The following is a 13,926-nucleotide window of genomic DNA, read 5'->3' as shown; positions in this document are numbered from 1 at the left end:
AAAATTTCATATAAAAATCATAAAATTTAATATTATAATGCTTTAAATAACCAACTTTTCCGCTAGCGTTAGCTTTTAGTTCGCAAAACACCTCACAGCATGTGTGTGTTTGATAGAGCGGTTGTGTTGATTTTCAACGCTAGCTGTTAAGCTGTGAAAAAAAAAGCTAAACTTAAAGCTCTGAAATAAGCTGTGAGATGTTTGGTAAAGCTGTAAACTATTGTTAGCGGTTAAGTGGTGTAAAATATATGGTTAAGTGGTGTAAAATATATTTTGTTTGTATTATTATTAGATAAAAATTATATTTACTTTAATTTAATATTTAAATAGTCATTTAATATGTATAATATAAATGAAAACATATATTTAAATAAAAAAGTATTTAAATATATAATATAATATAAATATATAAATTTATTATTATAAATGAATAAATAAAATTTATTATAAATATCAAATATAATTATTATAAACATCAATTATATACGGATAAATATAAATTATTAATAATTTAATATAATACTATTAATGGATAAATATAAATTATTATTAATTTATAAGTATAATTATTATAAAATAATAGTACATCGTATAGTTTATTAAGAATTACATTTAAATATATTTAAATATAATTTATTATAAATATCAAATATAATTATTATAAATATAAATTATATATGGATAAAGATAAATTATTAATAATTTAATTATAATACTATTAATGGATAAATATAAATTATTATTAATTTATAAGTATAATTATGATAAAATAATAGTACATTGTATAGTTTATTAAGAATTACATTTAAATAACATATAAAGCACATGGGTCCCATCTGGGACCCACATAAAAACTATTTTAAAAAATAAGAAATGGCCACCACCCTTGACCCATGGGGCGTTATCGCCCCGTTTTGAGGGCCGTAACGCCCGGTGTTATTACCATGTTTGGTGAAGCGGGTCTGGCGTGCAGCCCGCTTCACCAAACAAATCTCATATTACACAGTTTTTGTGTCTGTTTGGTAAGGTGTTGGGCAAAGGTTAACCGTTAGCGGTACCGCTTTTTCCAAGGAGTTAGCCTTTTGTTTCTTTTTTAAAAAAAAATTTTGTTGGCCCCACAAACTTTGTTGTTAACATTGTTGAAACAGTGGTGAGACCCACTTACTTTTTATTGCGTCCCACCTACTTTACAATTAATAATTCTTATATCTTAATTTTTTTATTAATAAAAATATTATTTAAATATTAAATTAATAATGTAGTATATATTAAATTACAAACTTATTTAAATATTAAACTAAGGCAATTATAATTTAAATATTAAATTAAATAATTAAATAATTTAGTTATCTATAATTTGTATTTATTCATTTATAATTATAATAATTAATATCTATATTGAAATAAAATAATTAAAATTTAAAAAAAACTAAATATATTTTGCACTACTTAACCGCTAACAACAGTTAACAGCTTTATTAAATTCCTCATAGTTTATTTTACAGCTTTGAGCTCAGTTTTTTTTCACAGCTTAATCATTAGCTTTGAAAATCAATACAACTGCTCTATCAAATGGAGCCTTTAAGCTTAGCTTTTTTTCCCACAGTTTTTCTACTAGAATTGAAAATCAATCCAACCGCTCTATCAAACGCACCCTATATTGAATTCTACACTTTTATGTGCTTGATAAAGGCTTGGTTGGCTTATGGCTATTTGACGTAGATTGCAAAAGGGGATTTGTAACTTTATATAAACAAACATTAGTTGTTTAGTGTAGATACTATATTGATTGGTGAGTGGTTCTAATGAGAGGTGTATAATGCTTATGTATCTAAGTAATATGTGAAAAACCATTGGTAAAATTAGTATACATGGGCTGTTGAATCCTAGGGACACTTCAATAGATGATCATTCCATGCGGAAATTATACAGTTCAATTATGAAATGTTGTTGACAATGGAGATGATTTTACGAAAGTTTTTTTTAATCTTCTTTACTTTTTTAAAGAGGTGCAGTGATTGTTATGGATGAGCAGAGTTGTAAATATAAGTTATTATAAAATTTATTATGGGAGTTAGAATTTCCATGGGTGTTGGAATCATTCGTTATTTTGGAGAATCTAGGGCCGCGATAATTGGTTTGAGATGCAATGATGTCTTTCTTTTTCTCATAGGAGTTATTGACATTATGGTTGTTGGTTATATATATGTTTGGGTTGGATTATATTTCCTCAACTGCCAATGTCTTAAAGTTCGAATGTTTAGTACCTGAATTACTTTGAACCATGGTTACGTTCACTCTTGCCTGCTTTTTATATTAATAGAATGCTACGCTCAATGTAAGTGATGGACTGGAGTAACCATATGCATAGTTTTTAAACCCGACCTGTGCATTGAACCGTTAAGTTTGAAGGTTCAAGGGTTTCAAGATTCAATCATTACAATGAAAGTTGAACCGCAAGTTTATTTATAAAATAATAAAATATATATATATACACTATATTATATATCCTACACTATACACAATATATTATTACTAGCGTTTAGCCCGTGCTCCGCTACGGGGATGTTTTTTTATTTGTTGTTTTCGTGGCCTGGGTTATTGCTGTTGTAGTTGGTTTTATTTGATATTCTTGGCATTCCATGCTGCTTTCAGAATTGGGTCTTGGTTGACATAGGATTAATCAATTTTGTAGAGAATGGTAAAGGAGTCTCCTCTTAAAAAATAATGACAATGAAAAACCAAAACTAATCCATAAAAATAAACCTGGTTTGGTTAAATGGACACTGATTTTTTTATGTACTTACAATACGTATGGCCTTTGGTGAACTATGATTAGTAAATATTTATTTCTATTTATTCCTATTGCAGATGTCATTATTGTACAAATTGGTTCTCTCTTCCAAAGGCATAATATAGCTAAGGATATGAGACCATTATTTTTAACAGAACTTTATTGAATAAAAAGGCTGCTTAATTTTTTTAGTGCTGTTGTGGTTTGCCACCTTAATAGAAGGAAAATTGAAGATGAACATACCTACAGAAGTATCGAACTAATTGTGAAAGCTGGGCAAATCATAGAAGAGAGAGAGTCCAGCTAACCCACAGTCAAAAAATCAATGGAAATAATCGTCAACCCACTTCCATCTCAACTCTGTTGGATTGCTCGATCTCCCTACTTCACTAATTTATCCACTTGTCTTCATTCTTCTCTCATCATCCATCTTTGCCTCTATTAACACCATTGTTTCACTCAATGTCCAGTTCCCTTTCCTGTAGTCCCTCATTACACTGCTACCACCACTGCCACCTTGATAAAGCATTATCAAGTGCATGCAACTCTGTCTAAAGAAGATTGAGGAGGGACTTGGAAGGATGCATGCATAGTTCAACTGAGAGCATCCATACTTTCAGTTTATATTTACAGCTCAACTTGGCCTCAATACTCAGAATCTTCCATATGCTCTCTGCATAAACTCACAAACAGACCAAATAAATTAATCAGCCAAAAACCATTCGACATTTCGCTAAAGAAATCGAACCAAAATGCAATATCTAAAGAATTAAAGCAAACACAATTACCTTTTCTTAAATGAAGAGGCGTACAGAGAGGGGAAGGAAGAACCGAAACCCAACACCACATCATAAACTACTCCAATAACCTGTGAGGAGGCAAATACTTACAAAAATATCAGACGGAATTAGTTATGATTAATCTAAGTAATATGCGACTAAAGCTTCAGTTGAAGAACCTAATTAATTAATCACAAACAGTAGCTTAGGTACATGGAAGGGTCAATAGATTGGCATGGGGTTTGAGCTTTGGACCTGAAATTAACAAACAAAAATACACATCTCAAGAAGCATTTCCATGGATAATGTTGCACAACTCCTCGTTAACAAAACAACAAATTCCCAAACACATCACACATTGTTTGTTTGAAACAAAGACTCCATTTTCAACCAAATTACAATGACAACAACAATGGCAGCGTAGTAGATAAAGTATAAAGAACCTGTTTTATATTGTAAGCTTCCATACTGTTATTGTAATCACTTTTTTCCATCCAAAAAAGTGATATGGTAGGGCAGTGGCACCAGCGCGGTTGTTGTGCTGAAGTAGAGACTAATAAGCCACCTTGCAGAAAACAAAAGCAGAGAGAGCTTGAATACAAAAAGCAGAGTCTGAGCATCTTCAAAGAAACAAAAGCAAACTATAATTCACACAAATCAAAAAAGAATGAAGACATTCACAAACTCTATCACCTTAATCTCACGAACCTATTGTAAAAAATACCCCAATCACCCGTAGGAAGTGGATCTAAAAACATAATCGCGATCGGTTGTCTAATTTCTAAATACAACCAAAAACTCAAACATTGGCTAACAACAAAAATATCAAGTAATAGATATAATTGACATGCCTTCTCATCTGCCAGTGGTTGCTTCTTCAATTAGGAAGAGAGTATGCTAGCTTAATTGATCCACCTACCATATCAGTTTAAGACATTTCTCACAATGAAAGCAAAACAACAAAGGATACTCGAAAAATAATCAGTATGATATTTGTCAACATAGCTTTAACATAGACCATAGATTATCCACAGGATGATAGGATCATTGCCTTCAATCCTGAAACCCCCCAATTAAAATCCACATGTATAGGATGGTCGTCAAGAATTTTCCCACTAATATATTTGATTGCATCCTCTGTATATTCTCTGGAGTGAAATCTGACAGGAAAACACACATACAAAAGAGAAAACACATCACACCAAAACAGAGGCACATTTAAGCACACGAATATGTAAAAATGTCCAAGGAAATGATTATTCGATTATCTGACAGAAGCCGACATTAACTTGGTTGAAATGTTAGTGTATATGCTATCAATTGTAATCATATGCATTCCTGAAAAATCCACAGGGGTTCTTAGGAATTAAATATAACCCCATGAGTGTACTTCTTGATTGGAATAGTAAATGCTCGAGCTAATCGAAGATTTGCTATTTTGAGCATCGCTGTCATTTCATCCATTGGGAGGTTGAGGCTATAGGTCCCTAGATTCAGTATATATGAGAAAGAAAATTATAAAGTAATTTGGGCTACCAATATGAAGGTAAGAAAAAGAGTATGATTATAACCTGTGTAAGATTCCATGTCCATGGCAGAGAGCAACAACCTTAAAAGTTGGTACATCAAGCGCTGTACCAACAAAAACCAAATGTATGTGATTAATCTATCCCCATCTTGCTCTTCAGATTTATTTGCTTCAAGTACAAGGGCTCCAAGATTAGGCGATGAACCAAAAGCTGGTGGTGGATGTACACTGACAATTGAAATTCCAACCTAAGAAGTCAGCAGTATATTGGATAACAGTTCAAGAACAAAACTTTTGACAGAATAGAAAGCAATTAATTTAGACTGTAGAAATTGAAAAAGATGCTCAGATAGGTATCATAAGATTTATGAGGGTTTCAACAAATCATTAGTTTCTGATTGTAAGAACCACACCTCAGTCTGCTCTTTGGTTGTCGAGATTCTTCAGTAGGAAGATCCAAAAGCATAGAATCAGCTGAGTTGAAATCAGATGTATGATGAACCTACCATAAGAGAGCAATTTCATATTCAATTGAAATGCAACAAATCAGATAATGATACACGATGGAACAAATTAACCCTAAGGAAACCCAATTATAGTTTCACAAAAAGCTTGTACAACAATAGAGGGTCCTAATCCAGTATGGGAAAATTGCCACTTAAAAGCATGGAACAAACGACAATCATACACTTCATCATCTTTTTAGAATTGAGAATTCTCCTACCACATATTGAACTAATAAAGCTTGCTTTCAAAATAACCATTAGTAGACCTAATCACGCAACTAAAAAAAAGCATAAAGTTGCAAAAAGAGAGTACCACAGAGAGTATCCAATATGACGAAGAGAAGTTCAGGAGAGCTGCAGAACCACGCGAGGAAAAAAGAAATCAATCGAACATCAATAAATCGAATTCAGGAAGAAGGCCAAAGACCCCCGAAACATTATGATTGCCCCTAACTTGAGCCGCATGATCGTCCCCAAGCTAAGAAAAACGTCAAAACTGAAATAAAGACATAAACGAAGGAATTGTTAGTAAGAAAATTAAATCCCCTATGTCAAACCCACAAGCAACACCTTCTGTAATACTTTACATTTCTCAAAAGCCGATTTCAAGCATTAACTCGGGCATGGTGGCAGAGCTTACAGTGGAAAAATCTCACCTTCATCGAGAGGCTGAGAAGGACAGAGACTCCTTTTGGTAGTAATAAAAACAGACAAAATGGAACCAGAAGCAGAACAACCAAGACCACCAGTTTCGCCCACCGTCGCTGTCTACTGTCAAAATCATCAGCTGAAAAATAACATAAATAACGAAAGACAAACAGAGCAAGCCAAAAATGGGAAACCTAAGAGAGCAAATAAAATCGGAGATGATCGAAAGCAAACCACGCAAGCCGTTCGAGCGTCACCCAGAGAAAGCAACAAAATGAAGACGCAAACCTTTGATGAGGCCAAGAACCCACGCAAAGAACAGTAAGTAGATGATAATCGAAGGAAGGAAGGAAGGAAGCTGTGATGACAACTCAACTTAATATCGAACTGACAATTGTGAGGTGACCGTACACAGACCAATGTCAGGTAGTCACTCAAAGCCAGGAAGACATCAGCACGAAACTGAGCTAATTGAGGCAGTAGATGCATGAACCGTAAATACGATCGAAATGAATGGAATCATGGCTTCGCACGACGTCATTTTTGGCAACCAATTGACACGATGAAGAACAAAACGACGCAAGTTTGACGAAATATACACTGCAGGATACAAAACGAAGCCGTATGACTTGAGGAGCGAAAGACAAAATAGAAATACGACAAACGCGGACGACGTAAAGGGCGAGATGGCACAACAAAACAAAATAACAGGAAAACCAGCAACGAACCACACGGGCAACTGCATTACACGGAACAAAAAAACAAAAATAGCCACAGCCCAAACGACGTCGTTTTTCCTAGCCACTTGCACAAAAAAACGAACACCAACCGAGAGAGTATGAAAAGGAAGGGCAACTCGCCACAAAATCACTTCAAATCTATGAACTTTATATATTGTAATAATTGATGATTGATTGATTGATTGATGATATCATTACTACCTCTCTTAACCAATATTATTAGTCGATGATGTATGATGATAATAATATTGAAGTAACACGTGATAATATTGAATATTATATCAATTATCAAGGGCCCAACTTCAGAATGTATGGGACGAACAAAATAGAGGGTTTGATATGTCTTTTGAAGTGAGGCCTAAATCCAAGCTCATTTTTAGCTAACTGTTGACCCAAAGTAAACCTAGACACCCACATCATTTGGGTGAACGGCCTCAAGTGCTCGTGATTGTCGACGGCTACGATGGATCTTCAACTCTTCAAACAGTTTCAGAGGCAGTAAGGTATTTGTATTTCACATCTTTGTATCCATAGGCGCTCAGTGATGTGAATGAGAGAGATAAAAAAGAGACCCATCGACTGGAAGAACAGGAACGTGATGGCAACTGCATGTTGATTTGGAAGTTATTAGAATCTAAAATACCCATGTCACCATTGATTTGTTGTTGCGAAGTCGTCATCTAGTCGAAGTTAGATTGTTAGGTCGAACACGAAACTCGAAAGTGGAGGCTGGAGGTTGGAGGCACCAAGAAGGCAAGATGAATCATGAGAGTGAGGAAGTGAGCGAGTTTTCATCAAACCGCAAACCAAAAGTTCACTATCCAATGAGGATCCCTCTGATAGTCATGGAAAACAAAGATCAAAGCAAGTGGAAAAATCCAATATGAAAGTTGTGGTGGACAATGCACGAAAAGTGTTTGAAGAATTGTCTCAATCAGGTATGGCACCTTGTGCAATCTCCTTTATGGATTTTGTGCAACAAGAGGGAAAAAGTGGATTTATATTCCTCATTTTTTATCTATCTGCTTTGGAGGACATAGATAGTGTTAAGAAGGTCATGAGTGAAAAAGATATAAATGTTGAGGAAAAGATATAAATGTTGAGGACTATAAAGTTGAAATAGTTGGTGCTATGCGATTGTGTCAGGTGGTGAAGGATAAATTACAGAAAAAGAAGAAATATAGTGGTAAAAGGGAGGGGAAAGAAGTGGAAAAGGATGATGAGGTCGTTGTGGAGGAGAAGGTGATTAGCAGGACTGTAAAATTGGTGCTAGATAAAGATATAATGTGGGCACAATTGCCAGTGAATTGCAGTATTAGGCTGGTGAGGGATATAGTGAGAGATAAGTATCTAGGTTTGAAGGGTGTTCTTGTTAAATATAGGGATCAAGAAGGTGATTTAGTGGCTATTACTACCATGGAGGAGCTAAAATTGGCTGAGTTATCCTGTGATTCAAGGGGTTCCTTTAGGTTGTATATTACACAAGTTAACCTAGATCAAGAACCAGCTTATGAGGTAGCAGACCTTAAGAAGAAGGAGGAAGTATACAGGCAAAAGAAGAAACCAAAACTTGGCATGAAACTGTACTCAGAGGCTATGGAGGATACTATTGCTTCTGAAGATGCCCAGGAACTTTTTGATATTACTTCAGATAAGTTCCAAAAGATGGCTGCTTTAGCATTAGACGCTTATGACCTCCCCCTCTCTGCCCTGCGGTAATGATTCACTTGTCCCAGGCCTTACCAGAGCATGGTTCTAGAGAAGTTGTGCTTGAGCATATTAAGATGGCGTATGAATGGACGCACAAAGAGTATGTGAAGGCAAAGTTGAGATATGAATAAGCATTAAGAATCAAAATTGACTTCTATGAAGCTTATCTTACACTTGGGCAGCAACAGTTTGAGCAAGTAAAACTTGATTGGTACCATGCAACTGGGAGCAATATTGATTTAGAGAGTGTGGCTTTTCAGGGGGACAACATCTTTATCTTACTTAGTTTGTGGCTAAATTCCATGACTTCCAACTTGGATTGCTTGTTTGAAAGCTACTGATTTTGCATGAAAGCTACTGGTTTTGTAATAAGGTGTGGATACTTTTTGTGGACTGCTTTGCTGTTTCAGTTGTTTGGTTACTCATTCCTTAAGGACAAGGAATATTTCAAGGGAGGTGGAATGATATGAACCTTAGGATATTATAGTCATTTTGAGGTCCTGAGTTTATATAGCTATACACGTGGCATATCCTAATTGGATGTTATTAGTTGAGTTGGTATGTTTAGATATTAGTACGAATTAGTTTGTAAAGAAACAGTTATGAAATGAAATACAATTAGTTCTCTGTTTTTCCTATAGGTTCTTCTCTGTAAAGCTTCTACCGCCATAGCCACATTGCTTGCAAGGTTTAGGTTTGAAAGGGTCTTATCACGCACGGGCCATGGTTTTGATGATCGAATTCGCGGTTCACTACGGTTCATTGCTGAAATGGTCTTTTACATAAAATAACCCGTGTAGGCCTCCAGTTCATGGGTTTTACGGTTGAATCGGTGGACCGGTCCAAGTTTAAAAATTGTGACCATATGTGCCTTGAGACTATGAGACTTTGAATTTTCCAATCATTATGAGACTATGTTTCTATTCTTTAGTTCATTCCCTTTCCTTATTAGTTAATCTTAACAAGAAGTAATTCTTATGAATGCAGGACATATATCCTCTTTATGTTCCTAAATCAGGATCCAAACAACTTGCGTTCTTATGTTGTCCATCAGAAAGTCATACAATTTTTCAAACTTTTGGTGCATATTTTTTTGAAAATTTGTCATTCAATTGTCATTTGTGTAATATATTTTACATTCTTTAACTTTAACACTCCAAATTTGACCCCTCCTCAACAAATAAATTGTGTGCAGGCTGAGAACACAAGACTGTTGGTTCGAGATTGACTTTCGAGAAAAGGACTTAAAATTGGATTTGTGCCAAACCGGAAAAACATGAGACAAAAGATTATCATCGGAATGAAAGAACTTCTGTTGAAAATAAATGAAAAACAATACATTGCAGGAATGCATCATGAATTTCATTGAAAAGGAATACATCCTGAAATGTATCTTGCATGCTTTACAAGTTAATACGAAACATAGTCACGGAGGCTTGAAAAGTAAATGACTAAGCTAGAAACTAGTTTGCCGGAGCCATGCTCATTGAAAAGATAAGTAGACGCGGAGTCTGTGTTTGATGCGGGGTGCTTGTAGGCTTCTCTTCTTTCTTCTTTTATACTCTTCATGGTGACCATGGTGATCTTCAACTCCTATTCCCTAGGCACGTTCTTGAAATTTCCAAATGTGGGAAGTCATGGGGGACTGTTATCTTGCTTGTTGCTTAAGTTGCTAGGTCAGAACTCTGAATAACCTCAACCAACTCCTAGAAACTAGGATGATGACAACATCTCTCTAGTCGTGCTCCTTTTTCAGGTTGGATGTGGGCACTCTAGGAGGATGTTGTACGGTCCATCTTCTTCGTTTGTGGGCTTCATGTTTGAAATTATGAAAACATGGCTAACAATCGCCATACTATTGATACTCCTACACGAAAGTTCGTGGGAAAATATCTTCTACTTTGGAGTATAGGACGAACATGATCTTGGCTTCATAGTGCCATGTAGCAGCTCGAAACGTGTTTGAGAGAATTCAAGGACGTAGGGCTAATAAACTCTAACTTCTCCTAAACTTCCTTTGAGATAATTCTACTATAGCTCGGTTCTCCTTTAACAAACTGATTTGAAAGAGGATAAACCATTAAGACAATGATTCCCCATTTGTAACCTTTTGGACATTGATTTTCAGGCATTCCTAATCTCAAGAAATTAATTCCTAGATTTCAAGCTAATAATTACCAGAAAATCTACAAAATGAACAAACATTAAAAATAAAAATATCCTGCTGTTACCACGTGTCAGTTGGAGGTTGGTTGTTCCTTGCAAAATGTGAGGCCCAAGTTGCCACGTGTCAATAGGTGTGTGAGGGTCATTTACAGTACAAACAATACCCCTCCTTGAAACCTTCCTCTTTTTAAAGAGAAGTATTTGAATTTTGACTTTTGATTTTACCTTTAATTGCGCAGCGCAACCTTTTGAAATTTTAAATCGTCCCTCTATGTTAAGCTATGAAGAGACATGTTGCCTGTTCCTTTTATTGTAGATGTTTCACCTCAACAAAAACTCTGACAGAGTTGAGTCACTACACTGCCTTTTCACTTCTTTTTTAACCCTTCTTTCTTCCCAAGTTCTCCCCTGCATTATGTTTTCCCTCTCTATAATGGCCAACCCTTGCTCTAGCCACTATGAATCCAGCCCTGAAATCCAAGTCCACAAAATCATAGTAAAAGAAGGAATACCTGTTAATGCCTATCCTCACCTTCATGTACCAACTTCTGGATTTGGCCCCTAAAAAATTCGATTTGGCTCCTACCTTTGTTAGTTTTTTCCCCTCACTTGAAAAACTTATGGAGAAAATTAGGCATCCATGAATTTTTGTTGATTAGTGAACAAAAAATTCATATGGATAAAGCATTTCTTTGCCCCGCAGTATAGTTTTGGGAAGTGGTGACCAACACCTTCCATTTTTAGGGTGGATTCATAAGCCTTACCCTCTAGGACCTTGCCTTCTCCTGACAACATCTTCTTCTCCCATTACAAAGTCTGGGATATATCTTACTTTTACTGGCTGAAGACATACGTTGATCAGAAAGAAACGATTTCTGAAGAAGAACACAACAAGTTCCTAATTTTTGGCGTAACAAGTTTGTCTTCTGCATCCTCTCTTCCAAAATAACCCAGGACTTCATCCAACTTGCCTATGGTGGGCTCACAGTATTGTACACTCCTTTGCTCGTATAGTACTTGCTCTTGTCTATAGGACTATGCAATCCTTCATTGAGGCATGTGTTGAAAGTTGTCTTCGTCCCCTCTAGATCATGCAGCTACGGCTATGGACATACTTTAAGCCTTTTTACCATGAGCATAATCTCAGTTCTTCTAACCTTTCTTGTTTCGGTCTCCAATACAAAGGTGTCTTTCCCCTAGATTATGAGTTAAAGGATTATTTTTCTTACTTTTATCAAGACTTCACTGTCACCAATGAATTTTTCTTGTTCCCTTTCAATCATAGTCAGGCTCCTGGCTATCTAAGTGTCAACCCTAGAGACCTTGAATTTGATAAAAATGCTGAAAATGCCATCCCTTTGTGGATTAGCTTTCTGTCTTTCAGAGACCTCCCCTACTACTTCAACGAATCCCCCCATAATAACAAATGTGTGGTGGAGTATTACAATACTGCCCAATTGGCTCGACAGTTTGGCAATGTCTAGATGGTTCCCCTGCCCCCATATCTTTCAGAGAATAAATTCTTTTTGGGTAGAGGCTTGTGGTCAGCTGAGGTATTGACCAACATCTACCCTATCTCTGCTTTCATTATAACCTCTAAAAATATCTTCTCATTTGTTGAATGCGATCAAGCCACTCTGGAGTTCACAAATTGGTGGACAGAATACATCAATCAGCAGTTTGCACGAGACCTTAAGGAACTACTGGCTATTATGACTTCTCACCCTGGGGTGAACTTGTCCAATGGTTCTGGTAAAACCCTGTAATTCACCATTTCTTTGACTATCTGGTGCAGATGTTGACTACTTTTTTTGTAGGCTCTTCTCATAAATCCTTAAAGGATAATGACAGCTATATGATGCTGAGGCCAATTGTAGTGTTTCAATGAAAATTACTACCACTTTTTAGAAATTTAGGAAAAGTGTGACCAGCAAATCTGTCATATCCTGGTCTAATTTTACACTATTCATAGTATCTTATCGTGGTGGTTGAGGTGGAGTGAACCTCTGTGTTGGTGAATCGGTATTTGAAGAGAATAAAATTAAAGTGTGAATAAATATTTTAATAAATGGGGAATTTTAAAAGAAAATTTTTGGAGAAAAAATTACTTTAATCAGATTTAAATTTGATTTGTTATGAATTTTGAAGTAAATTGTAACAATTTAGTTGGGGGTGTTTTGACAGGTGGGTGTTTTTGGTAAGTCAAAGTTATTATAAAAGAAAACTTAAAATGAAAAAACCTTACGGCAGTTTTTTTTTCTCTCGTATATCTATTTTTTTACTATTCATTTTCTGAGTCCGACGACGGTGAGGGACACCACCGGTGTCAAAAGAAGCGTATTGACGAGACGAGTCTAACCCAACTAGAATCACGCTGATCGGAGTTGTCGTTTGGGAGATATCGGAGTTTGAAGTTCCGATTTACTCGGATTTCTTTTGGTCGATCCGGCCGATTCCGGCGACGGTTTGGTTTGTTTCAGGTACCTATGAGTTCATCTCATCGAGTTCTTTAATTTGATATAAGATTTGGCAGGTTTGGGTGGTCGGATCGCCGGCGATGGGGTTAAATGGGTTTCCGGCGAGTTGACCGTGTCAGGCCGAGTTGACTCAGTAGACCGGCGAGTTGACTCGGTTGACCGTCGAGTTGACTCGGCTGGGTACTATTTGACCCGATTTGACCCGGTCGGGTACTATTTGACCCGGTTCGGTACTATTTGACCCGGTACTATTTGACTGTTGACTTTGACTCGTTTACTATTTATACGTTGACTTTGACCAGTACTATTTGGCCTTTGACCATAGTTGACCGACCGTATTTTTACAGTATTTACATATATCATGTTTTCGGTGTAGACGGTGGTCACGGTTGAGATTCGGAGCGGGTTAACTTTTGGAGTTAGGGGTTGTCTAGGACGCGTACTTGGTTTTAGCACTCTGATTTCCAGGTAGGGGTTTCCTTACTCTTGCATGTGACTTTAGAGTTCTGGTTTACGGACTCTGGTGATATTATGGTTTTGTCGGTTTCCGGGAGTGGAAATACGACCTGTTTGCATGT

The 13,926-nt window shown here is 36.1% G+C and overlaps 1 protein-coding gene across 15 annotated transcripts; it reads right to left on the bottom strand.

Annotated features, from left to right (window-relative positions):
• Window positions 1-2,848: 2,848 nt before the first annotated feature.
• On the bottom strand, window positions 2,849-6,825 carry LOC119990515. 15 transcript variants are annotated; one of them, XR_005466055.1, is made up of 10 exons: window positions 6,490-6,825; window positions 6,264-6,375; window positions 6,062-6,103; window positions 5,921-5,961; window positions 5,515-5,603; window positions 5,145-5,329; window positions 4,017-4,138; window positions 3,753-3,828; window positions 3,583-3,662; window positions 2,849-3,467 (listed from the first exon to the last, which is right to left on the bottom strand). XR_005466055.1 is itself a non-coding variant. In XM_038836468.1 (9 exons), exons 1-9 carry the CDS (start codon window positions 6,742-6,744, stop codon window positions 3,440-3,442), a joined length of 954 nt encoding a protein of 317 aa, XP_038692396.1. In that variant the 5' UTR covers window positions 6,745-6,825; the 3' UTR covers window positions 2,849-3,439. The 15 variants fall into 15 exon arrangements, 7 of the variants coding, with proteins under 7 accessions (XP_038692396.1, XP_038692398.1, XP_038692404.1 ...); XR_005466056.1 differs by having other exon boundaries at window positions 3,787-3,828; XR_005466054.1 differs by having other exon boundaries at window positions 3,583-3,828.
• Between the last annotated feature and the right edge of the window lie 7,101 nt (window positions 6,826-13,926).

This window comes from Tripterygium wilfordii, chromosome 22 (assembly GCF_013401445.1).
Source record: "Tripterygium wilfordii isolate XIE 37 chromosome 22, ASM1340144v1, whole genome shotgun sequence".
Lineage (NCBI taxonomy): Eukaryota > Viridiplantae > Streptophyta > Magnoliopsida > Celastrales > Celastraceae > Tripterygium > Tripterygium wilfordii.
Note: the sequence above shows the minus strand (reverse complement) of the source record. Positions and strands in the feature narration are given on the sequence as shown.